Source organism: Condylura cristata, unplaced genomic scaffold, assembly GCF_000260355.1.
Source record: "Condylura cristata isolate star-nosed mole 26May11 unplaced genomic scaffold, ConCri1.0 scaffold00006, whole genome shotgun sequence".
NCBI lineage: Eukaryota > Metazoa > Chordata > Mammalia > Eulipotyphla > Talpidae > Condylura > Condylura cristata.
The window spans coordinates 35,945,720-35,973,511 of record NW_004567107.1 but is presented as its reverse complement, the minus strand read 5'-3'; the positions used below and the strand labels follow the sequence as shown (position 1 = coordinate 35,973,511).

The 27,792-nt window shown below is 36.4% G+C and overlaps 1 protein-coding gene across 1 annotated transcript in view; it reads left to right on the top strand.

The window, feature by feature from the left end:
- Nucleotides 1-3,466: 3,466 nt before the first annotated feature.
- The window catches only part of TMC1 (transmembrane channel-like 1), a 132,352-nt gene continuing 108,026 nt past the window's right edge, over nt 3,467-27,792 (top strand). The window contains exon 1 of the mRNA XM_004677992.1: nt 3,467-3,545. Within this exon, the coding sequence (XP_004678049.1) occupies nt 3,467-3,545 (79 nt within the window). The remainder of the gene's footprint in view (nt 3,546-27,792) is intronic.

Here is a 27,792-nt window from a genome sequence, read left to right as displayed (position 1 = left end):
ATCAGCTAAAACCAAACCAATAGCTAATCCTAGAAAACTGACGGTAAATTCAGGCTACAAGGGGAGCAGTGAGTTGTGGAAGAGGAAGTAATGGACTGTAGTGGAGCGCTACAGGTGGCTTGGGGGGAGTCGAGTCAGGATAGGCATCAGAGGTGGTGTGACCTTATGCCTCTGAGTCACATACAGTGTTATAAACAAATTTAACTTCAGTAATAATAGTAATAAATGACTTCCAAGACTCTCAAGATCTGGCCACTGTAGATTTACAGTCATTGTGTTGTACCTCAAGACGTATCTTGCATTGGGGTAACTAGCAGGTAATTCATCATCTTAGAGAAATCAGTGGGGAGTCCTTTTCCTACAGACTTCATGAGGTTCCCAAGGAAAATGAGCATCAGTCAACAATCCTGATGCAGCCTAGGAAAGTGCCTTGGCAAAAGAGGGAGTGTGTAAGTGTTTACACCAAGCATATTAAATACATTTTCAACTGATCAAAGCATAAAGCAAAAGTATTGACCATAGTGAAGAATAGGAAGGAAACTTCAGGAGGAAATATATCTATTAGACTTGAATCTTTAAATTGCTTGCAATTAAAGTTGCAATTTGCAGAATATCTGTCTTAACAAGAAAACTGGACAGAATAAAGTAAAATTTTAGTTAAAAATCAAGGAAGTTAAAAAAGTGATGAACTGGTAGACTGAGAAAAGCAAACAGGGGCTGTCACTAGTTTTTCTCCTTCTACCTCAAACTTTGAATATAGTGAACTTTATTTAGGGAATTTTATTCTGTACTAAATCTGTGCTCTGTTTTCTCATCTTAGAAAGTTTTGCTCTGATTTTCTGTGACTGTTGACAAATGTGAGAGAAGAAGGGAGATGATAAATGAAATTTCACAGAAAACAAATTAGTGGTTGCAAGGGGTTGGGGAAATGGTTTTAAGGAATGACTGTTTAATGGGTAAGGTCTTCTTAGGGGTAATAAAAATGTTCAGGAACTCAGTTATGGTCACGGTTGTAAAACATTGTGAATGTATTCAATATGCAGATTTTTACACTTTAAAATGCTAAAGTGGTTTATTTTTGTTATGTGACTTTTACTATAGAAAAATAAAATACAGACCTTTTATGCAGTGCACTGGAAAGAATGACATGGGGTCAAATGGGAGGTGCTGGCATCATGCCAGCCAGAGAGAGGTAGAAAGAGAGTGAGAGGCTATAGAGACTGAGTTAGAATATGTGGGACTTCAGGCCTGCACCTGAGTCCATATATTCTGTCATCAATCCATTTTTAGTTCTCTTAGTTCTTCTTTCAGTTTCTAATTTTGTTCACCCAAGATTTGCCCAGAAATCATAAATGGGCCTGCTGCTAGTTTAATGTAACTTGCATATTTTTTTCCCTAGCTGTTTTTATTTTACTTTGTGAATATGACTTTAGATAGGGCATGCTTTCTCCAATTTTGTATATCCCCCATGGATTCCTATTATTTTAAATTATACCTGCTCCATTAATTTATGACACTTGCTTGACCCATGAAAGCATCAAGAGTTTGCAGTCCTAGATATTTAAGGAACTTATAAACACAAAGCATAATGCTAGTATAGTTGATTCCAAATACTTTTGCTTTACAGAGCGTTCTTAGGAAGAACACATTATGGCTTTATTAAAACATGGGCAGAATAAGTATCCAAATGGTAACACAGATTAAGCATATTGTGAATAAAAACAAATGTAAAGGTTTTGCACTGACTCCCTTCCATTTCTCATTGCACTGATATTTTGTTGCAATGAAAATAGCTAAAGAAGACAAATGGTATTTGTGAAGAGGTTGGGAAGAAATACCGTCATATCTATAACTAAAATAGTCCTCAGTGCATAATGTTTTATTGTAATCTGATTTTAGCTTGAACAAGAGGAACATAATCATAATCACATACTTAATGAAAACAACTGACAAAATGACAAAAAATATGTGGATAATATGTATATTGGATTCTTAGCAGTTTGACAGCAAAGCTCTCAAGAAATAAAGCTGCAACTTATGATTTCTCATTGTGCCCCATGTGTTAATACTGACCCTCATAACAGCCCTGCAGATTAGGGTGTTAGAACAGAATCTTTACATTAGTGAGTAGCTGTCTTTGTGAGTATTTCCCAAGTCCTCAATTCCACATGACATAGCACTTGTCTTCCCTGAATTTCTTTAAGGAATCAGATGTTGCTTGTAGATATTCTCGTAATTCATTTAAAAACGTCACCTTCAACACTAAAAATTTTAGTTTTATCTTTTCTTTGATCATCTCTTAAATAAACAAACTAACATCCTATTAAAGAAAATGAGTACAGAATGGAAATTGCAGCTAGATTATGCTGGCAGTCAGCTAAGATTACTTGCTGTCTAAGGATTTGTTCAGCTTCCTAGAATTGCTCTGAGTATGTTTATTCTTCATATATTCATATTCTGCTAGAGTGAATGTAAATATGCACAACTCTTTGGAAGTTTCATTATTATAAACACAAAGTCCTTAAAATATTTGTATCTTTAAAATCAGTAATTCTATATCCTGAAATTTATTCTAAGAAAATGATTATAGGTATCAAGAAGAAATGTGAATGGTGATAATAGATTTAGATTTAGATTCTTATAACAATGAAACTTAAAAGGTACGAGCTACCATCTTGACTCATCTCTTGATGTATCGTTTTTGTGCCCTTCATTGCATTATTATAGCTGGACCCTGTAAACATTTCTTTTGAGACTTGGCAGGATATGTGGTTTCATCAATAGAGGTCACTGTGGTGCAGTAGTGGTAGGAAAAAGCTTCTCTTCCAAGTGCCAGTACTCCATTGACTTTCGTTCACTTGCTGTGAAGACCATAGCTGAGGTGAGGGTGGAGAAGAGGGGGACTGAATGAATCCTCAGGCCATCTCTCATAATCTGCAGCCACCGAGCACTAGCTCCCACACACTAGCTCTGTTCCACCGTGTCATCGAGTTAACACATGTCATTCTTGTAGATCAATTTCTGCCTGCCCACACCATTCAGCACTGATCAGTTAGTTGCTTTTACATACCAGTGCCAGCCTGTACCTGCAGTTAGGCATCTTTGCCATTGCAGACTGCCTGTGATGGCCACTGCCTCTTCTCTTGAAAAAGTTTACATTTCATAGTAGGAAGGGCTTTTCCTAGTCCTTGGTTCTTTTATTGTTCCTCTTCCTCATTCTAGAGATAGTAACTGCAATTTTAACTTGTGATATCTGGACCCCTCAGAGTTTTACCTCTTTCAGTTGTTAATTTGGGGGGTATTATGTTTTCCCTGTTCAGATAATTGTCATATTTTCTGTCACTTAACCGGACCCTGACTGATACAGAAGATAAAGGCTCTACATTAAAGGTCTAGTTAAGTAAACAAAGTGTATCCATAATGCACAATGAAATAAAATTGCTTTGATTATCTTTTGTTTGTCGAGATGATCAAGACCCTGATTTCAGAACATCTCTTGTCTTGCATTTTTGGCTTACAGTTCCTGCGATATTGCCCATTTGCTGGTATCACTGGACATAGAAGTACCCAAAGGTACTTCTCTCAGTGAATCTCCTGAGTGTTAGACATAATCTTTGCTTTTACTGCATAGCAACTTTAGCTTTTCAGTGAGATTCTCTTTGAGATTCTCTATGACTTCTACCAATATGTTAATTCCTTCCTTTGATTAATGGTTCATTGACTTGTAGAATCCAAAGTAACCAATTATAAAATAATTTATAATTGCAGTTTCAAGTTCAGTGTGAACATTAATGCATTTTTTTGGGTAGAAATACCACCAAATTGTGGGGGTCAATCTTATATCTATTCCTTATTTCCTAAACTCATGAATTCTAGTTATTGGAAAACAAATGGTGTATCAGGTATAAATTTTTTTTTTTGCATATATCACACCTAGAGAATAGTGTTCAACCTCACAAAGTATTGTCCCCAAATTGGTGCCTTTTTCCATTATTCTAGTAGCTTCTGAGCTATATGGGAAATCAGAAGATCAGTGACTCCTACGATAATGAATTCATTACCGCACTTCCTTCATTGTTAAATGCTAACAGCAATATTGTAAGAGACACCTTAATGATGAGTAAAGTATTCTATAAGCCATTGGATGGTAGTTGAGGTGCCCTTAGTAGTACTGCAGGAAGAAAAGGCAAATGCACATCCAGCGTAAGTGTTGATTTTGGCAAAGACAAATTTCTGTGTTCTAAGATAGATGATCCTGATATAATTAATATTCTACCAGGTGGCTTGGCTAGTTTTCCTGAGGAATGGTGTTATATCAAGGGCTTGGCATCAGACTCTGCTGCTAGCCGGTTGTGAAATCAGCAGTAGAAGTAACTAGTTCATCTTTGTGAGATGGAGCCCATATTGTTGGACCATGCATATCCTTTATTGAAGCATTGTGAACAACTTATAGCCTACTTGCACAAACGCTGTGTACATGAAGACAGATGAGGTTAAGAATGACAGATGGATCAGCCTGTGCCTAGGATCATTGAGAGTCTTCTCTGAAACAGATGTGAGATCTGTTTGTATTTGTTACAGTAAGATCATCTACATACTTCTTTTCAAGATTTCCTTTTTATAACTCACATCATTTTCCTTCCAAGTTCCTGTCCAGACAATCATATCATTCATTATTGCTTAAAACCTTGTATATCGGGTCCTTCCTGGTGGTGTAGTGGGTAAAACAAACTCTAAGAAGCTAAAGCCACTTCCGTGAGAGTTTGATCCCCACCCTGGAGATGATCCACATGACGTGGCAGACCTCTCTTGACCCGTCCGCTGTTCCCCACTGCACTGTACTTCATCCATCTGCCTGTTCTGCTCCCTGCTCTGTCTCTGGTGAATTCTCTCACCACCTCTGGCCTGTACCCCAGTTCTGTATGCACAAATAAATAAATCTTTAAAAAAAAAAAAAAGCTTGTGTATATTTGAAGATCTGGTTTTTTCTTTATCATGAAGTATGTTGCTCAAGTTTCATTCACTTAGAAAATTTCCCTTCACCTTTCTTCTTTGAGGTCAACTGAAGTGAGGATGTAATGTAATATCAGTCTTATTTCTGGATAGAACCAATGGAATCACACAAAAAATGATTGTGAACCAAGCATGAATTACTTTCCTCACAACTGGTTATAGTAAGCAGTTGTAGCAGCTGGGTATGGACCACAAGGAGAAGGAAGGCATGGTACAACTGCCTAAATCCATCACCCACTGTTCTGACAATAGTAACTACTGTGGCTGAAATGTATCTACCCTCAAAAATTTAAGTGAGGGATATGGTGACAGAATAGTGGTGAGTATGACATGGAGAGGAAGTGGTCAAATCCTGGAGACAGGTGGAGCTGAATGAGTGCTGGGAAGAGACATAAATTAAGGTATCTATTATACCATGTAAGAAGTCTGGCTGCCCTGAGGCCTTTCTATGGAATGGCCACTTATATACATATAGAGATAACCAAGAGTTCAAGTCCCAAGAAGAATTTGAGGTGATTTTAGCCTCAGATACTGTCTGATCATACCCACATGAGACCCTGAGTGAGAATTAAATCCAGTTGACTGCAGATACACGAGTAAAAGAATTATTATTGATTTGAGTTACTATTTTCAGATAGCTGGCTGTTCATTAATAAATAACTGATATAGATCCCTTATAGGCAACATTAGTACAGGTCTGAAGTTCAGGAGAGAGAGACTTGGCCTGCAGGATTGGTCTGGGTTTTCTAATTTAGCAAGGAGACAGCACTGGGAGTTATTTAAATGGATGAAGTCACCAGAAAGGTAGTACATATTGAGAAAGAAGAGAGAAACCGACAAGAACACCTTTAGTAATAACACAGAAGGGGCCAGACATGGAGAGGAGACTGGGAAAGAGTAGACAGAGTGATCAGATCACATCCTAGAGAGATGACATCAAGGAAACCAAGAAGGAGAGTCTCAGAAAATAGTTGCATTTTCCAGAGTCAAACGCATGCCCTGGAGAGATCAAGTAAGACTAAGTGTTCTCTGGATTTAGCAACAATGCGTTTACATTGTTGGCAACACAGTTAAAGGGAAATTCAGAGTTGGTCAAAGATGAGAGCAGTCACATTACAGGAGGTTTGGGAAGGAAGAGAATTTGAGAAGACATCAAAGCTTGTGCTGTTGCATTACATCATATTGCCCTTCTCCATACTACTTGTGAATATTATTTTCCTGCAGTTCAATAACATGTAGAACAGGCCCTCCCTAGTAGCACCGTGGGTTAAAGCACAGCCCTGCAAGCTCGCCGTAGCAGCTGCTTCAGTGCAAGTTCGATCCCACGCCCTGGAAGTGACCCACATGATACAGCAGACCTCTCCTGTCTCTTCCGCTGCTCCCCTCAGCAGTGTACTCCATTGATCTGCCTGTTCTGCTCCCCACTCTGTCTCTGGTGAATCTTCTCACCGCTGCTGCACCTCTGTCCTGTACCTCAGTTCTGTATGCATAAATAAATAAATTTTAAAAATATCACATAGAACAATCTTACCATATCGCGAACCATACAAATCCAATAGCTTGGATAGATCACCCTGGAGTACAAATAATACTATAATTTATATTTTTCAGTTACATATGTGTTTATTACTGTGTGTCTGTGTATATGCAATTATAATATGTGATTATAATCACTTTTAATCTCTTATTTATTTATCTGGAAATTAAAATAGTTCATCATTTAAAAATAGCTCCCACTGTACAGTGTTCATTGCTACTTTGTAATTACTTCGGGAAAAAAAATCTCAGTTTACAAGTTATAAACTCCTGAGATATCTCTGCAGGAGAAATAACTTATTTTTGCCAGAGAAGTCTGGGAGAATTATTTTAGTTTAGCCTGTTAATTTGTTGACCTGATTGTCAGGGTTCTCATTCCTGTTCACTCATCTGCAAGGCTGGTGGAGGACTCTGTTTATCTGACTGGGGAGTGTCAAGGCCTCCTTGGTGACTATGAATGAGTTGCCTGGGGTTTGGGGAGAGAAATTCCTCTCAGTTCACCCTGTAAATACTTTTCACTTTCATGGCCTCATTTAGCTCCTCTCAGTGGCTTACCCACCTATTTTAGGACAAATCTTACCCTTTTTCCTTTATTATTTACTTGTGGTTTCCCTAGAAGATTCAAACAAGCACTATGATGATGATGGAAATAAGGCCTTTAAATGAAGAGTTTAAATTTTAAAGAGTAGAAATTTATATTTCAAATATCACTCCCAAATGAGGCTTTATACATGTTTAAAAACACAATTAATAAATTTGGAAGACAATGTGTAGCAGCATTTAAAATTCCTGTTGTATTCCTGGCAACATTGGCTAGCGTGGCTTAGATATGTCCTGTTAACTTTGTAAAGCCTACAACAGGCATTGTAAATATCACCATTCAGTATTGCATTTAAAAACATTATGTTATTAGATATAAAAGTTTAAAATGTATTCTTACTTTCAAAAATCTGCTTTGTAATCTCTTTATATTTGTTAAGATGCCAGAAACTTAAAAGGAAAGTAGCTGAGCATTTCTCAGTATTTGAGAAGCCCTGCTTGATGCAATAACTTTCACCCTCTTGAGAACGAATTGTGGGGTGTGGAACATGATCTCAAATGCCCATACTGGGCTGCAAAGGTAGAAACAAAGTACTTGTGGGGAGCACATTTTTGTGCTGACTGCTACACCAGGGGTTTCACATTCTACACTTAATCATGTAGAATGCATGAAATGGGGCCTGAGAACACCAATTCCTGGGGGAGGTGGTCTGGCCTGGGAAACTGAAGCATGTGGTACTTAAAACAGCTTGCCTTGGGATTTGGGGTGGGGGTACAGGGGAAAAAATCTTAGCAAATTTATGCTGCACAAATCCTCATGTTACCCCCATTTTGTGTGGTCTTCGTGACTTTTTCTTTGGGTTCATCTGGCTGGCAGATGGATGCAAATGTCTTTTAACCTCTAGAAAGGCACACAGAAGACACATATGAATTGTGCTGAGAGATAAAGAAAGGAAAAGCTAGCTTTAGAAAGGTTCCTGGTTTGTGCCCTAGTGCGCATTCATGAACACGTGCACGCTTGCCTATGAGCACCTGCTTTTGCTGAATGTGACACCAGTTTAAATTTGCTTTTCAGTTGGGAAGATGTCATTTGGTGTGGCCCAAGTGATTATATTTTTAGAAGTGAAAAGTAGAGCATGTTCCAAAATTTCTTTTTTTCTGGCCTTCAGGGATAGCAGAACTTTTATTTCTAGTAACTTCAAGTCCCCATATACCTTCCGTAACATTAATGAGGAAAACAAACAAAAAATTAAGTGGTATATGAACACACCATGTATATTTTCGCAGAGAACTTTATTTCTCTTGCTCTGAAAAAAATATAGACCTTCTTTTCTTAATTGTGATTAGATCAAATTCTTTTCTAAAATTTATGTAAAATATGTCTAGGCAGCAAGAATATGGACAATACAATTAGCTTTGTCTTTTGGGCTTGATGATTCAAGCTCAAATGTTAATATTCATTGTAGTGGAAATATGCATGGGATGGAAATATATATGGAATAGAAATACATAGCAATTATTGGAAAAATGGCTAGTGTTTATTGAGCCACCTCTAATTTCACTTTTTTTAAACAATTTTTTTTTTTTAAAGATTTATTTATTTGTGCATACAGAACTGGGGTACAGGCCAGAGGCTCAGGGGCGGCGAGAGGCTTCACCAGAGACAGAGTGGGGAGCAGAACAGGCAGATCTACGAAGTACACTGCTGAGGGGAGCAGCGGGCGGGTCAGGAGAGGTCTGCCACGCCATGTGGTCACCTCCGGGGCAGGCGGGATCGAACTCATGCGGAAGCGGCTTTAGATTCTCAGTGCTGTGCTTTAACCCGCTGCACCACCAGGGAGGGCCCTAATTTCACTTTTTTAATTAGTATTCACTACCTTACTCATATTCAAATACTCTCACAAAGTATGTTTTATGAACACCATTTGTGCCAGTAGAGTCCCAAAGATACTATCTTAACTAATATTAACTATTAACTTGAATAGTTAATATCCAAGAACACTGAACCTGTTAGTGGAAGAACTGAGAGTTTGAACCAAGGATTGACTGACTCTGAAGTTTATATTTTTTCTATTGAAACAAACTGCCCCTTGACAGTTGTTGGGCATTACACTCAGTTCTATTACTAAGAAGGCAACTGCGTTTCTTATTCAATATTGTCCACATTTCTACTTTTTTTAGGCATGATGATAAATGATGTGAATCATAGAGATAAAACAGGAATTGTCCTTGCCTTATGGAACCTACAGGTTCATGAGGAGGTCTAATCAACATGCTTATGATTTTAATGCAGGATGATAGGTGCTATGAGAAAGGTCACAACAAACTACTATCAGAGACTGAGAAAAGCCACAGGCTCTGTGTACACATTGGCTTGTGTGTGAGAGAGATTTATGGTATGTATAGCGTTTGTGTCTTTTGTGTGGTGCATATATGAATGGGATGTGGTATGTGTGACATGTATGTGGTATGGTGTATTGTGTTTGCATATGAGTGTAGTGTATGTTGTATGGTATGTATGTTGTGGTGTTTTTTTATGAGGGTTGTGTGTATGTGTGTGTGTGAAGATAAAGGACATTCCAGACAAGCAAATAGCATGTTCCTAGTGAAGTGGTTGAGAGCACATGACATATGAATGGCAAATTGTTTGGTTTAGCTGGAAAATAGTGGAATTGTGGAGAGCTATGAGAAGTAATAATAAAGGCTTTGAGAATTATGAAATCAGGAATTCTCTTTTTTATGAGCATAAACATTTTATTTTGTCTTGATACTTTCCTTCCACTTTGGGTATCTGTCTGTAGAAGATATCCTGTTTGGGTCATATTACCTTCCCATGAATGCTATTAGTGTTCTTGCTACCCTACTGATACTTTCAGTTGGCAGTTTTCTACAAACTCTTCAATATATTTTGGGCATAGTTCTCTTAATAGCTTCAGGGGTAGGTCATTCTCTGAAGTGTCATTTTTAAAATTAGGTTGTCTGTATTCAGCCATAAAAATTCAACCCAATTATGATTCTAGAATCAATATATTGTAGAAAAGTAAATTACTAGCATATTAGAAGACTTATTTCCCCAAAACTACAAAAAAGCCACATGGGTATCTCACTGTAATAAACACTCTGTTTATTACACCTTCCTACAATTCTTTCAATTTATCAGTTCCTTTACTATTCTGATTCCAAGTATGTTTTGCTCTCATTTGCCTCTCACAGTATTCACTGCCTTGCTCCAGCCCAAGGCCACCATGTGGATCTCACAGCACTGTAGCAGTCTTCTGTCTGCTACACTGCTATCCCAGTGTCTGTTAGGATTAGACACATAACTTGAAAATTTTCTTAATGAACCAGCTGATACAATTTTACTGAAGAAACCTAGACACCAACCACAAATTACCTGGGTTTTAAGTTGTTCAGGCCACATTCTTGGATGTAGAGGATTCTGCATAAACATTTTCACAAATGGAAAAATATTCAAGACAGTGAGTCTTCCAACTGTAAGGAATGTTTTTATGATTTTTTAAAAAAAGCAAATATAGATAGCCTAGGACAGGACTAGCCATCAAATAAATATTTCCATGGTATCTGAAAGCTGTAGTATTCAGACTTTTGTTCTGATGTGGTGTAGATGATGAACATGTTCTCTGTTCTAGAGACTTCATTCAGATCTCAATTTGGATGCAACTTCTCAGAAAGTCCTTTCTTGGTCTCCTGCTTAAAATAGGTGAAAGTACAGTTATGTGTCTCTTCTCCATCACATGCCTGTATTACCCCAACCCCTCTTCATCCTGTTACTCTGTTTTTCTAGGTAAAACAATCTTATCTATTACTAATATATTAAGCATCTGTTAGTCCCCACATTCTGTAAGGTCTGCTTTTATGCATCAGTTAACTGAAGACCAGGAGTTTAGGAGTTATTTTTGAACTGTCCTTGTCCTTGCACCTTCCTACAATTCTTTCAATTTATCAGTTCCTTTACTATTCTGATTCCAAGTATGTTATGCTCTCATTTGCCTCTCACAGTATTCACTGCCTTGCTCCAGCCCAAGGCCACCATGTGGATCTTACAGCACTGTAGCAGACTTCTGTCTGCTGCCCCATTTTACTGTATTCCTTTTATCCGCAGAGGAGGTGGAAGGAATTAATGAATATGTGGATTGTGTTGTTCATTGTCTGTGGAATAGGACATATGCGGGTTCTCACACTGTTGACTGATTGAATGAAAAGACAGAAATAGATTAGGAGAGAGAATGAATTGGCAGAAAGCCTCCCCTGTCTTTTTTTACCGAGAGGGCTGGTGACACTTGGTTAAGGTCACAGAGTTAATACTACATATCATATTCTGAAATAAAACCCAATTTTTCTAAGGGTGAAGGGTTTATTTTCAGAAAATGCTGCCATCTCTCATTCCTCCTTTCTTCCTACAAAGTATTAGCAGTTTGTTTCACTTTACTGGACAATTATTCAAATTGATTAGAAAATGGATACCCCTTTACTATAAAAACCGTTAAATTACTGTACAATATAAAGAATCAAGGATTAAGTTGCATGTAATTTTTACTTTCATCATTATGCTTTTTTTAACAACTAATGTGCATCTACTTTTATAGCTAGGAAATATATACAGTTATATGAATGTGTAAAAAATTTTATCTGTGAAATAACTGCTAGTATCTTAATGTAATTTATTCTGCTAGTATTTGATAGGCTTATTTGCAATTTGTGACATGAATTTCCATAATGTGTGGAAAGATAGTTTAGAGAAGCTGACCATAAATTTAGTAAAGTAGACTCCATAGTTTTAAATACAACCCACACAATTAACGAATGTAAGAAATTTAGTATACTGTTTATAATCCTTTGAAATTTTATAGTAATTGTCTTTAGGAACTGCAAAATATTTAGTTTTGGAGACCTAAATATCTTGTTAAAAAATCCTTTGAAAAATAAACTTCATAGCCATTTTATTAGGTAATAGCAGTATCATAATTCCACTTATATATCTGTCTTTAGAAGTTTCATTAATATATAATATTTATGTTAAATAAGTAATTATGTAATAAATGTGATATTGAGACCACAAGTATTTACTTCTCTTTATGCTTCCTGTCAAAGTGTCTTCTACTGGAATTTGGTTTTGGGTGAAAATTTAGAGGAATTTCTTTGGTATCCATCTTTTCATTTGGCAGTAAAGATAGATTTGTGTTCATCAAGTATTTTTGTGGATTGATCACCAGTGATATTTCAGTGGCAGTCTTTTCCCATACCAGTTACTGTGATTTATTTTGAGGTGATAGATACTGTTTCCATTCTTGCCTTTTATTTATTTATTTATTTATGCTGCTTAATCTGTCAGTTCAAAACCAGCCATGGTGTCTGATTCATTGCCACCTTCCAGTCTGGCCAATCTATTGTTTATCATCATGTCTCAATTAAGCCTTATCCTTTGAAACTTTGATTTAATATATGCTTATGACAATGTCAAATGACAGTACCATGTCAACAACAATCTTCTTCATTCTTCTCACTTAGAAAAAGCTCAGTGATGACTCCCTAGATGCCTGGACTTAGTACTAGCTACATAGTTTGTGGAATTTAGTATAATTGAAAATATTTCAAAATTTCTAAGCATTTCAAGTTGCCAACAGCAGAACATTAAATCTTGCATGGGGCCTTCCTATTCCTGTGCCCTTATGCCACTGAATAGATAATGCACACATGCAGCCTTCTCTGCTTAGATCTTTCATCTATTATTCTCCTTTATTTTTCTTCCAACCAAGAATTATGGGCCACTTATTATATGTAAGGCACTATACTTGTCATTGAAAATAAAAATATGCTTACTTTTAGATTTTAATATTCCTACTTTTAGATTCTGTTGATTAAAACCCCCACAGATAAATAAGACAGCATACACATTATGACTATTTTTTTATCTTCTTAAGATTAAATACTCTGTAGTGATTTCCTATATATCAGACTGAAGTTGCCAATCTTTCCTCCAGGTGCTTCTGGCATATATAGAACTCTAGAACCCGAGGACTTTCTTTCTTCTGGGAGCTATTTACTATCCCACACATTACCTGTTTCATCCCTAAAGACAAATTTACGCATGACAAGGTAAACAGATGATGTTCATGAAGGTGTTAATTGAGACGACTGTAAGCTGAGGCTTACACTAAGATATCCCTAGGGAATTGCCAAGTATTATGCCATAAACAATAAAACTATCAAGTAGGATTGAGTACATGTTGCAGAGGAAACAGCTGCCTTCTTAGCCAAAAAGGATTATTGCCATATAAGAATGTAGGCAGAATGTTGTCAAAAAAGTTAGACACCTAAGGAATTACATAAAATTTCCTGTTTCTTTTGTCAGTGAATTCCATTTTTAAAAAATTCACCAAACACAGAGAAAAAAAATTAATAACAAAACTAGAATCTGATGTAGCATTGAGGCTATCAGAGGGGGAGGGGAGAAGGCACAATGTGGAGGACTGTGGGTGTTTTGGATAGTGGATATGGTGTGGTACAACGCCTGAAGGGGGAGATCCTATCTGTACCTCTAAATCATATTCAGAATTTTAAAACAACATTTCCTCAATTAAAAAAAAAAGGTAATTTAAAGAGCAGACACTCTTAATAAAGTCCAGTTTATTAATTCTTTTCTTTTATGCAGTAAGCATTTTCATTAAGCCTAAAAAAAAATCTGCCTAGTCCATATTTTTGTATTTACTTCCAACATTTTTATAGTTTTGAGTTAATTTTTGAGTTAATTTTTATATATGATATAAGATAAAGATTGAAGTTAACTTTGAAAGTACAAACATCCAAATATTCCAAAATCATTCATTAAAAAAGACTAATTTTTCACCAAATTGTCTTTGCGACTTTGTTGAAAATCTTTTGACCATATACACGTGGGTCTACTTTAGGTCACTCTTCTAGTGGTCCATTTGTCTCTCTGGGTACTAATACCACATCATCTTGATTAGTGTAGGTTCTCCAACTTACTTTCTTATCTTTCAAGGTTGTTTTTTTCTTTTCCAAGTTGTTTATATTTGTATATTTTTGAAATCAACTTGTCAATTTATTTATGCTTTTGCTACTTAACATTCTTGTATTTCATAATGTTCATATTCTATATTTATTTTCATTGTTTTGTTTTTATTATCCTAAACTGATAATATGAATGGTATTTGGCTCCTCATGATCATATGCAAGAATTTCTTGTATATATTCTCAATAGTAAATTTTCCAGGATTAAGTTTAACAAAATTCATCTTAATAGAAAGTTGCTGGATTGTTTTACAAAGTAGTTGAGCAAATTTCTATTACTATACATCATATGTGGGAGATCCTAACTATTCTAATTTTCTAATGTTTGGTCATGGCTGGTATAATTAATTTTGCCAAATAGGTAAGGTTAATTCCTTGGATGATGTGAGTGAGAGGACATGACTACTTGACTTGTGGACTGGAGCAGGACAAGGCTCCTTACACATCCTTTGCCCTTGGAATGTACAGTACACTCACTGATCCCAGCCTGAAAGCTGCTTCAAGGATGCAATGTGGAGAGAGTAATGCATTATGGAGACCACCTGGACTTTATATGTAACTGAACCTAGTGAAGGCCTCATATAATCCTGTAATATCTTAGTTAAGTGGGTACTTAAGACAAGCCTCAGTTAAGTTGCCCTTGCTTATTAAAACCACCACTTGGCCCTCCCTGGTGGCGCAGCGGGTTAAAGCACTGCACTGAGAAGCTGAAGCCACTTCCGCATGAGTTCAAATCCCGCCTGCCCCGGAGGAGACCACATGGCGTGGCAGACCTCTCCTGTCTCTGGTGAAGCCTCTCACCGCCCCTGAGCCTCTGGCCTATACCCCAGTTCTGTATGTACAAATATAAATAAATCTTTAAAAAAAAACAAAAAAAAAAACCCCACCACTTAACACTCTAGAAAGCTGTTTGGTCTTTCTTTGGTCTCTCTTTGCTCTTTGTATACATAGCAGTTTTAACTCTCACCCTAGAATTCCAAGTCAGCATACTCACAGAATTAAAGGTTTTGATTTGATTTCTCTAGATGAAATTAGGTCTTTCTTCAAAGATGTCTATTGGCTATGTTCTTCCTGTTCTGTAAAATTACTGCCCATGTTTTTGTTTCTGTTGTATTGAGTTACAGGCCATTTTATGTCTCCGTATGAGAAATATTTACTCAAAACTGCTACCATAATTTTTTCCTTTTGGAGTATTTTCTTGTGTTATTTGTTGATCAGTGCAAGCTTTATTTTCTATATTCTTAAGAAGTGCTATGTGAATTTTAAGTATTTAAAGTTTTTAAAAAATATCTTTTGGTGAGTAGAATTTTTTAATTTTAATGTTTTCCATTCATCTATTTTTGAATTTTATGTTTTTTTTTAAACTTCATTATTTTGTTTATATGTTTTTATTGTTCTTACAATTTTCTGGATACAAGGCTTGTTTGTAGAAGAATAATTTACCCATAGTATCTTTTTTGGTTTTGTTTTTTGATTAGGAGAGTGTTTTCATTATTTTATATATTGATATTTAAATTAATATAAATTAAATTTCCTCTTGTTTTCACTTTAGATTATGGGTGGTCAGTGATTTAAAGCAAACCTTTTTTTATCTCTTTATAAATGTGAAGTTAAGGAACCATTCTGAACATATTTAATGCAAGTACTTGCATCAGCTATAATTTGTCTTCTGATTTTGTGTTTAGAATAGGGAAAACAAAGTGGGCATTACCCTTGCAGAGCTTTTTTTTTAAATAATAATGCCAAGTGTGTTACACATTATTTTGACTAAAAATATTGCACTAGTCTTTAGATTCTAGAAGAATTGTATCTGTGCACAAATCCATTTGTGAAGCCAAAAGCTGATCTTGTGTAAATGTGCCAGAAGGATCCATTTCACAACACTGCTTCCTCTTGCCAAGGTCAGTGGCTATCACTGAAGTAACCAGAGAATGACAGTGTCCTACTCTCAAAAAGCCTGGCCCTTTTGCAACATTAAGTTTCAGCACTTTTTGTCCCTTTTGTTTCAATAATGGGAATCCTTTTTTCATTTCTATCATAAGTTCCTATGAGAAATTTAGAGAGAAAAAAAAGTGTTTTTCCAAGAAAACAGTAATTTCTTATTAGAACAAGTATAATTTTCAGAGAAGTTTAAAAAAGTGTATGCAGTGTTCCTAGTTTCCTCATAAGAGAAACTGATTGCTAAATGGGATGCTCTGTAGCTTTGCTGTTTAAATACATATTCCAGGTACAGGTATATCTTCTTTATTTACTCACTTAATTTCCAAGTTACCTAGTGGTCAGTATTCTACCTTTCTAAGAGTGCAACACACTGCCATTGGTTTATAATTTGGACAAAGCCCTAGAATGGAAGATATTTCAAAGAAAGCTGGCAGGCACATCAAGACCAGGATGAAACCAGATTTGCTTTGCATAGGACTTATACATTCAGTTTAGCTTTATTCAAACAGGTGCCCCAAATACAACCCCTTTGACCTGAGTACTCCATCCCTAAATGGCAAACTAAACATTCATGAAAATTTAATGGTGAGGAAATTAGTTCCTTCTTATGTTTCAGACTCTGAAATGGCACCAGGGAGCACTTTCAGCGACAGACTTCAGAAGTGTGTGGATGCACTGGAGCAAACCTGACGCACTAGTCCCTTCGACTTGTCATCCTTCTCCAAGTCAGCCCGCCCCCAAGCCTTCTGACTGGACACCTCCAGGATGCCACCCAAGAAAGGTATTTCAAAATAAAAAACGATAGCAGAACATGTTACCTTTGGGGATTGAGCACTTTGAAAAGCTTTCCCCTACCACAATCTTATTCCCTTCTTGGGGCTTTCTCTTCTCTAGTTATTTTGTCATTTGAGGATTAAGAAGGATTTAGTACTTCTCTACTTCTTTTCTTGAATGGACATATAATTTCATCAACTTTCCTTTAATTTAAGAAGATGTTATGGAGAAGCAAAATACACTGCGATTCACATGTAGAAACTCAAACTCAAGATTCAGTTGGTAGCATTGACCCATTGTTAGATTGGTGTGGAGTGGAGGACAGCTTTGTGACGGAGACCTGTCCCACTACTGGTGAATACAACTCTGAATTAACTACAGTTGAAGCGGTGAAGAACAGAGATATAACCTTCCTCCCCCTGAGATATTTATGTGCAAGATGAGCAATGTGATGAGACAGTTTAGCTGCATCACTTGTCACACTGATGCATTTTCAGTACCATGTGGGACAATGTGTGGTATGTTAAGCTTTCATTCTGTCCTGCTTACGTAGTTTGTATTTGGATCTGTTTTCAACAATGTTTTGGTCCCCAGAAAACAAACTGTAGAATTTTTAAATAGGGAAAAATCTGGAAATAGGTGTTTGCTATTAACTTTAGAATTTCTACTCTAGGTTGCTTTGGTGTCAGTCATTCCTTTACCTGATTTACTTAGTCTTAAAATAGATAATGGAGACAGTCCTCACTTAGAGGTAATGTATTCACATCATCCAACCCAGGCCTATGTCTTGAGAATCTTAGTAGTTTCCTATTTAATGCACTCAGTTAATTGTTATTAAATTCAAATATCTGGATATTGTTAGCAATATCCTTTTCAAGGTATGCCATTGCTTTTAGAAACAACTTTTTTTAAATTTTTAAATATTTATTTTTGTATGCAAGAGCCAGGGTGTAGGCCAGAGGTGTGGGGTGGTGAGAAGATCCATGAGAGACAGAGTAGGGAGCAAAACAGGTGGATTGATTGACATACACTGCTGAAGTGGGCAGTGGGTGAGACAAGAGAGGTCTGTGGCACTGTGTGGGTCAGCTCCCTGGCTGAGGATTGAACTTGTGCCACAGTGGCTGATAACTTGATAGTGCTGAGACTTAACCCTTTGTTGTTGTCATGAGTGACTCCCAAGTTTCTAATTTTGTTAATGGAATAAAAGGATATTTCCATACATAAGACAGAGTCAACAGAGGCAGAAAAAATTTTTTGGAGTGATTTTTATCATCATAGGCAAAGTTGTATTTCCTAGCATTCCATGTCAAGTTACTTTTTAAAGAGGCTCTAGACTTGTATTTCATCAAAAGTATTATAACCCCCATCCTGACAAAATTAGCATTGCAAATGAATTTTTTCATTATAGCTATTCGAGAGTATATGTAGTGCCTCATTGGGATTTGGGATTTAATCTTTATTTCTTTAATGATAGTTTAACATTTCTGTGCCATTTTATTTCTTTTGTTTTATCTACAATAAAGAACACCTTTATTCTCTTACTTTCTTTTTTTATGGCTTGTTTTTTTCTACTCTGTTTTCACTGTGGGTAGAGTAGCACTATCTTTTTTTAGTGGGTTTGCAATGTATATCTTTAAATTAAAATGTTATACCACTTTACTTATATTTTGGAAACTTTATTATAGCAGTTTCATTTGTCATTTTGTACTTTATGTTATTATTTATATATGTTTTGTTTGCAAATTATTATAAATCCTAAAATTATGTCATTATTATAGCTGCTTTTAACAGTGAAAATTGAGACTTTTTTGGTCATTACTTACTCATTATGTTCTGACTTCCCCTTCTGGGGTCCAAATACATACATCTGATGTTAGTTAATTGCTATCAGTACAGATCACAAATCATCTTCAGTTTTCTTCAGTTTCTGATCTAATCCACTGTTCATGTCATTAAATTAATTTCTCATGTCATATATTATATTTCTTATTACTTGAGTTTGATTTATATTTTAAAAATGTTTTAATTTTTCTCACCATATTTTTAAACTTATGAAGTATACTTGTAATTGTGTTTTATTGTTGTTACCTGCTAATTCTAACATCCATGTGATTTTTAAATCCATTTCTGATTGCTCTCCAGGTTGGAGGCGTAATTTTCCCTACAACTTACTTACTTATTAATTTTTTACTCAGTGTTGGAAATGTTGAGTTCTACAACTTTTGATGCTGGACTTTTCTGTATTCCTTTAAATATTGTCAGATTTTTTTTTTTTTTGGTATGTAGTTAAGTACTTTAAATTGGCTGGATGCTTCTGAGACTTGCTTTTAAGTTCAGTTAAAGGTGAATTCAGGGCAGAAATGATTTGGTCTAAGTAATAATCATTATAATTGGGGATCTCTAATCTCTTCAATGATGAAAAACTTGAAATATTCCTGACTTGTAATCTCCAGAAATTGTTCTGTCCACTAGTTTCTGGTGTTTCTTCCCCTAGTCTTTAGAACAATTCATTTGAAGACAATACATTTTATACTATTTAGTCTAATAGCAGGAGGTTATTTCATTGAATTGAAAGGTAAGGATAAAGTTGAGCCTCAGACCCAGCTAGAACCAGAGACTCATACATTGTAACAAATCCAAAAAAAAAAAAACTTCTTTCTGTTTTGTCTCTGAAATTCTACCTCATTTTGCTTTTGCATATGATAGACATAACTGATAAGACTGAGGCTAAGAGTAACTAAATCTTTCATATCCATGTGCATGAAATATGTATGTATGTTTACATAAGGGAAGAATTTATAGTAAATGTTGGCGAGTGATAGAATAATTCACATAAAATCATGGTTAAAGTGTGATCCATTGGTAGTTGTCCCCAATAACTAATAATTTCACTTCCTTTTGTCTGACTTATTTCTATGTAGGAGGTAAATAGCAAGTCCCCTTTCCCTTTTTTCCTTTCTTTTTTATAAAGATTTATTTTTATTTATTTAAGCATACAAGAACTAGGGTATAGGCTAGAGGTGTGGGGAGTGAGAGAATTCAGCAGAGACAGAGTGGGGAGCAGAACAGGAAGATCTACTGAAATGCACTGCTCAGGGTGAGATAGGAGAGGTCTGCTGTGCCTTGTGGGTCACCTCCCTGGCTGGGGGTTGAACTCATACTGCAGTGGCTGGTGGTAGCTTTATAGTATTGAGGATTTAAGCCTCCTGTCTCTTCTTTTCCACCTAATTTTCACTCTCTGTCATAGACAGTTTTTTGCCAAAATATGTAGTATACATAGAGAAGAATATCTTAAAACAAAACTTGACTTTCAATAATTTATCAAGTAAAATTTATATTTTCCTCCTGAGTCAAATAGATACAATGGAAATAATGAGGATTGGATGAAGATTGATGGTTCTTCACCTAGGAAGGTTGTTTGCTGGGATGAGGATTATGTATATAATGTTTATGAAGTATGCTATTGGACAGTCTATATACACACATTGCAAAAGACTCAGAAGTCTGCATGAACCAACTCAAGAAACCATAATGTAACAGTCCTTTAGGACAAAGGAGTAGTTTTGAAGTATTTACAGATATTCCTGTGAATAAGCCACAAGAAATAGAGGCAGCCCAGTGTGAGCAGAGATGCTTGCCTTTTGCCCCTTCTTATACTCATTCTACTGTTCCAGGTCATGCAAGAATCAGACCACATCATGAACAGTGAAGGAGGTATAAATTAGGAGACATGGTCAAAGGATATCTCCATTTCTTCTTCCACTTATGTTTCCACACCTCTCATTTGTGGGCATGAGTGAGGAGAAGGGAGAAGCTTTGAATAGGATGTGAGATTACAGTTTTAATTTAGGCTAAACTGAGTATTTGCAGACCACAATACCAGAAAATGAGTAGGAATTATCAAAGTCAGGTAGTTGTTATAACTATAAATGACCAGAGAATTATCAGAGTGCCTGAACATCATCCAGGCCTGGCAAAGTGAAATCCAGTGGAGACTAATCAAAAGTAGCATTTATTTATCCTTTAAACAAATGGAAATTGACTATAATCATAATTTTTAGGGCACATTTATTTTGATATAAATAGCCAATTGTTCTCTTTAGTGAGCTAGTTAGACCCATTAAACAGGATAGCTGAGAAATTTCTTAAGGAGAGGTACAGCTCATCCACTATGCTCTCAATTCTCTGCCTTGTCTGATCTTAGCTGAAATCTATTTGTGACTCTGGTGCCTTAATGACTTACAACAGAGAGCTCATATATTTTTTTTTAAACTCTGAGTGACTGCTTGGTACTACAAGTCTTTTGCTACTCCTTAGCACTAATGATCTGTCTTATTCCTCATGTCTGTTTTTTCTCCTTTAGGGGGAGGGTGGTCTACTCTACCTGCCTCCTTGATGTTAATGCTCTTTTCTGATTGAAATCTTAATTGAACATGGGTGCCTCATTTATGCAGTACCATCAAATTACCTGGGCAATAAATATAGGACAGACTCCCCAGCAAGAATAGCTGTTTTCATTTGTTTGATTGTTGGTTTTCACTTCATGGCCAATATTGTGTACACATTAAATTTGCAACTAGCACAAAACATCTGTTTTGGTGATTTTGTGAGTAGAACTCTCTACTCTCCATATCCTTTTCCTTGGACTTTACTAAATTATATTCAGGTCAGTTCTCCACATCATAAACATCTAGTTTTGAAAGGTAATGACCAGTACTACAGCATTTCTCTTTCATTTAAACAGCATCTTTTGAATTAACAAATACAAATTTATACATGATTACAAACAAGATTTCTCTAAGATGATGAATTACCTGCTAGTTACCCCAATGCAAGATACGTCTTGAGGTACAACACAATGACTGTAAATCTACAGTGGCCAGATCTTGAGAGTCTTGGAAGTCATTTATTACTATTATTACTGAAGTTAAATTTGTTTATAACACTGTATGTGACTCAGAGGCATAAGGTCACACCACCTCTGATGCCTATCCTGACTCGACTCCCCCCAAGCCACCTGTAGCGCTCCACTACAGTCCATTACTTCCTCTTCCACAACTCACTGCTCCCCTTGTAGCCTGAATTTACCGTCAGTTTTCTAGGATTAGCTATTGGTTTGGTTTTAGCTGATCGTTTATTTTTTTCTATATTCCATACATAAGCAACACCATCTGGTACTTGCCTTTCTCCTTTTGACTTTTTTCACTTAGCATAATCCCCTCTGATGCATCTATGTAATCAAACAGCATGAAGTTACTCAAAATGTCGAATACAGACCTACCACATGATCCAGAAATTCCACTCCCAGGTATCTACCTGACGAATGCATAAACACTAGCTAGAAATAATCTATCTATGTCTATATTCATTACAGCATTATTTGCAATAACCTAAGTGCCAAGATCAGAAGAATATATAAGAAAACTGTGATTTATATACACAATGGAATACTATTTGGCTACACAAGTTCTTATCTCTTCAGTAACTTATTCATTCCCTCCATGATCTTATTTGGCCATTTTCCTCTGTATTTAAGAGATAAGTGCAAAGTTTTTTCGCATGGAGTATTCAAAATAATGCAAATGTAATTTATTTTTAATTTTACAAACATTTGTCTCAGTGGGGAGTCCTTTCCTACAGACTTCATGAGGTTCCCAAGGAGAATGAGCATCAGTCAACAATCCTGATGCAGCCTAGGAAAGTGCCTTGGCAAAAGAGGGGGTGTGTAAGTGTTTACACCAAGCATATTAAATACATTTTCAACTGATCAAAGCATAAAGCAAAAGTATTGACCATAGTGAAGAATAGGAAGGAAACTTCAGGAGGAAATATATCTATTAGACTTGAATCTTTAAATTGCTTGCAATTAAAGTTGCAATTTGCAGAATATCTGTCTTAACAAGAAAACTGGACAGAATAAAGTAAAATTTTAGTTAAAAATCAAGGAAGTTAAAAAAGTGATGAACTGGTAGACTGAGAAAAGCAAACAGGGGCTGTCACTAGTTTTTCTCCTTCTACCTCAAACTTTGAATATAGTGAACTTTATTTAGGGAATTTTATTCTGTACTAAATCTGTTAGTCTGTCTTGTTGACTGTCTACTTCGTGTATGTCCAGCACATTTTGCCAGTATTTTATCTTATTGAAGTAACCATCTAAGAGCCTTTCAGTGTGTGCCAATCATCATCTTATCCATCTTTCAGGACTTGGTTGATTATCACTTCCCTCTATTATGGTTTCCTGAATCTGCTAGGGAAACATAGTATTTTCCTCTTCATGCTTCCTGTGGTTGCATGATGTGTGTATCATTTACATGTCACTCTTTTCTAAGTGCTTTGGAATGATGTTATTTATATCCCTGTGAACAATGACCACCTTTTCTAGAAAAAAAATTTACATATTTGGCTAGATTTTTTTTCTAATTGTGTTCCACATATGTGTTTGTATGTATACATATTTACATATATAAACATATACATACACAGACTTATGAAATTATATTTATTTGTCAGTTTGTGAGCTTAAAAGTTAAGAGATGAGATAAATTTGTTGTGGTCAAAAGCTAGTTGCCACTGATGATTTGTGTCTAACTGCCCAGCAGGTTTTTGCTGCAGAAGAAGTATGTCTGGGGAGCCAAATTATAATGCAGGTGTGTTTGGATACCCCATGATCCAAGCAATGATAGGTTGATTGAGGGATTTTTTTGACAGGTCTGATGGAATATTTATTCCATTATTGTTGGGAGAAAAAACAGAATCCCCCAAATAGTGGGATGACTTTAATTTGTTTATTCATTTATTTTAAATATTTAGTTATGCACACAGAACTTGGGTACAGGCCAGAGGTGCAGGGGCAGTGAGAGATTCACCAGAGACAGTGTAGAGAGCAGAACAGGCAAATTGACGAAGTACACTGCTGAGGGAAACAGTGGGCGGGTCAGGAGAGGTCTGCCAGCCATGTGGTTCAACTCTGGGACTGAATCAAACATGCACCGAAGTGGCTGCAGCTGGCTTGCAGTGCTACACCATCAGGGGAGGGCCTGGAATGACTTTTATTCTCTACCCCCCCCAAACCCTCCCCACTCCCCTTCAGAATCTGGATCTCTTCCCTCTGGATAATACATAAGAAGTACTAGCACTTTTTTTGGTTTCCCATTTCTGTGATTCCTTTTCAGGCTACCTACTTCCTCTTTTGACCCCTTTTGTTTTTTCAAGTGTATTGTCATATCCTTTTATCTACTATTCTCCCCTGGTTGCCATTCTGGCCCTTAAGAAAGACTGCACACCTCTTCTTTCATATTTGTATGTTCAGTAGCACTCAGAGGTTTTGCTATGTTGTACTTTAAATATATGAGAGAAAGTGTGCCAATTTAGTAAGTTATATATTGAACAATGTGTGTGTTTTTTTTTCAAGTAAAGAAAAATAGAAAATTTAGCAACAATATGTCAGAGCTAGAAACATTTGTAGGAATTTCCAGAAATTTCAGGATGTATCAGTATGTCACTGATTACATCAGAAAATAAATTTTAATACCTTATATTCCCTACTGTCTCAGAAATAGTTAACTTAGTAAATATTTTTTGAGTGAATAGTTGACTAAGTATGAGTGAGTGAGTCCAGGTTAGATCTTCCAAATAGATCTTCTGAGATCTATTTTCAAGTAGATGTATGAAGAAATCTTTCTAGTCTAGGGCCCACTCCTTACTTGTCACCCCTGCATGCAGGGGTATTAGAAAAGAAGGCTGGTTTCTGGTACTATTTTCCTTGATAGGTTATGTGGGATCAAAGGCAGAAGTTAAGGAAGTGGGTCTATATTTAGACTTGGTGACTTATTTAGATGAGTTGCTATAGAAAGTGGTGCAAAAATATTTCACACGTAGAATATCACATCCAGGGTGCTTTAACACTGCATCCAAATGATCTGGGTGGGACAGATAGAAGCATCTGCAAACTGAAATAATCCACTGCAAACTCCTCTTTGGAATACACACATCTGACAGCTGGTGAATCAGGTTGTGGGTCAGGAGACCTATTGTTACACTTGGCATCACTGTGATGCCTTAGTTTACAGACAGAGATTAACAGTACCTTCAATAATTTATTTGGTATTTAAAACATCTGTTTAGCTTTTCTCCTCTCTAAATTTCTACTGGTCCACGTCTATATGTAGGTGAGAGTGCTAATGCGTGTGTGTTATCATTACCAACTGCTGGGAGGGAAAATGATCTCACTCATGAGCAAGTGGTGTTTGCTTTCTCTGTGAAGGGAGTGACCTGCATAGTGGAGGCCAGGAGGGGAACGTGGCCTGGAGATCCCTGTGTTGATCCTCCCTTGCAACTGCATCTCCTCTGAGTGGAGGAGGTTATGTGACTTGCAGAACTGCTAGACTGCACAAATGCTGTCCTGAGGAGAGAGCTACTAAAATGTCAGAATTTCAAGAAGGTGGCTTTATAATAGCTACACTGGTAAGCATTTTGATAACTGAAAACAGCAGTTAAGGAAAATATGGACCTTTAAGGAAACTAGGGAAGAACCCACAAGAAACAGTTCTAATCTAGACTGACAAGTTTCTATTTCCTCCATGGCCTCTGCCTCCTTCTTTGTAATTTTGTTCCTGTTCTTTGTTCCTCTTGGAAATGTTTCCTGTACTAATCTGAAAGTCCCATGAATAAGGGGAAAATGTGATTTATTTTGAAATAAAAAGGAAGTTACTGTGTAATACCTCTATTGTACATTGATGAATTGGTTCATCTGTCTGTCTATCCTTTCATGCCCCAAACATTCCCTGAGTATTTATTATCTGCATGAATTAAGGATAAAGAGCTGAAGAAAAATAAAAGCTCAGTCTTCCTGGAGCTGTCTTGCTTATAGGGAAGGTAAACAGTGGAACAGTTAACAGCTAACTAGATAACATATTGTCAGTTGATGACAATGTCATGATGAAAACTGTAGCAGTGTATGAAAACTGTTAATAACTTGTAGTTTGGGTTTCTCTACCTCTCTGGCTACTTCCATATTCTCTGCAAGGTGGAAGCAGCAAACATCTGGTGACTTTTCAGGATACGGAAGTTCATTACCCCACCTTCCACCCTGCCCCTGCCCTTCAGCCTGTAAGATCTGATCCCTAATTTCTGCACAGTAAGTCAGCTTCCTTCCTCTTGGTTGCTACCTCACTCTATTCCTTTGCTTGGATCAAGCAGAAACCTTTTCTGTGTTTACAGAACTCTCTGATCTTTTAGTGTTCCTTTTCTCCCCATTGTTTTTGGGTTTATACCTTTTAAAATGCTCTCACTACTCTATATGAATTATGTGAAGCAATGAAGACAGTCTCTCATATCTGTCTTTCTGTCTGTCTATCTGTCTGTGTGTCTATCTGTCTACCTACCTGTCTGTCTGTCTTTCTATCTATCTATATAATCTACACAATGAAATGGATATATTTCATCTGTTTAAAATTGTGATAATAACACAGTGATCTTATGCAGGCTGGATTTCTTCAATCCTTGCAATTTTTCAATGCATTATCATATAATAATAACTATTGTTATTAATTCCTCTTTACCTTCCTTATTTTCCCAGGAAATAGGAAGAAAGCCATGCTCCCATTCTACCAATTTTACTTTTGTAGATATTTAGTTAAACTGTCAGAGTTGTCCACACAAACAAGTCCTGCTCCCTGGGCACCCCTTCCTCCATCCCCAGTAATGATTCAATTAACATTTCAGTGCTCTGCCTGGCATTAATTCCTACAGAGGTTTCTACTTAGGTAAGTTCTCTGTATCTGTCTCTTTAATTTTGGGACAGTGGTCCCTGTGATCACAATTCACTGACAGATCTAAGAAATGCCATTGATTTGCAATTTATTGAACTTCTGTTATTAGGATGGAAGTGATGACTTCCACTCTGTACATCAATAGCCTCAATTCAGGTTGATCTCTTTCATGCAGTGGCTCTGTTTTAGCTCCCTGACATGTCTCTTTTCTCTCAACTCTTCACTGACATTGAATATCAAGGCACTTAATCATATTCCACTTTTTACTAATTGTTTTGTCTGTGCATATCTTGTTTTCTATTTAAATTGGGACCACCTGGAATGAAGGGAAATTATTTTATCTTTTCAGATTTCATTAGTAAAAATATAGATTTGAATGCCTTCTATGTAGCAGGCACTGCCAAATATTTTAAACTTATTTATCACAACATTCCGATAAGATTTTTCGTTTCCATGATTTATTGACATGGAAACTGATGCTAAGTTAAACATTGCTTGTGGTCACAGGTTTTGAAGTGGAGAGTTAAGTTTTGAACTAAGTTCTATTTGATTCTAAGAAAAAGATAGTGTTCTTAAAGCACACATTCTTTAGTGTTTTGCTCTATCTCCCTTTACACTAAGTACGTTTTTGCCTATTGGATGAACTGCAGGATGAATTATCGGACTTTCTTTCACTTGCATTCTTGTTACAAAGTGAAGATCATGGCAGGTATCTGAACCTAAGAACCCAACACCCAATATAAGGTCTTTAAATATGGCAGCAAATTAAAAGAAAATTAACTGGTAGACTTAATTAACTAAAACCCTCTCCCATTACTTCTCTTTAAATTTCCAGAATGTTCTAGATGTAGTTTTTCTAGCTTCATTACAGGGTGGAACATGTTAGCTACTATTAAAGAAAGCACTATTAATATTTTATGAGTTGGCTCCTTTCTTCCTAACATGGTGGGAATAAAATGTTGTTTGCTAAATTCTAGCTGTTCTCTTTTTTTTTTTTTTTTTTTTGATGTTGCGGAATACGGGATTCCAGACGTTGAGTAGAGACTAGACGTGTGCGGTCTGCTCTTCCGATCCGTCACTAGTAAATTTATCACCTTTTCTAGTTCTTCCCATCTTGCTTCCCTTCCCCTCTGGTAATTACATTTTTGTTGTCAGTGTCTAAGGG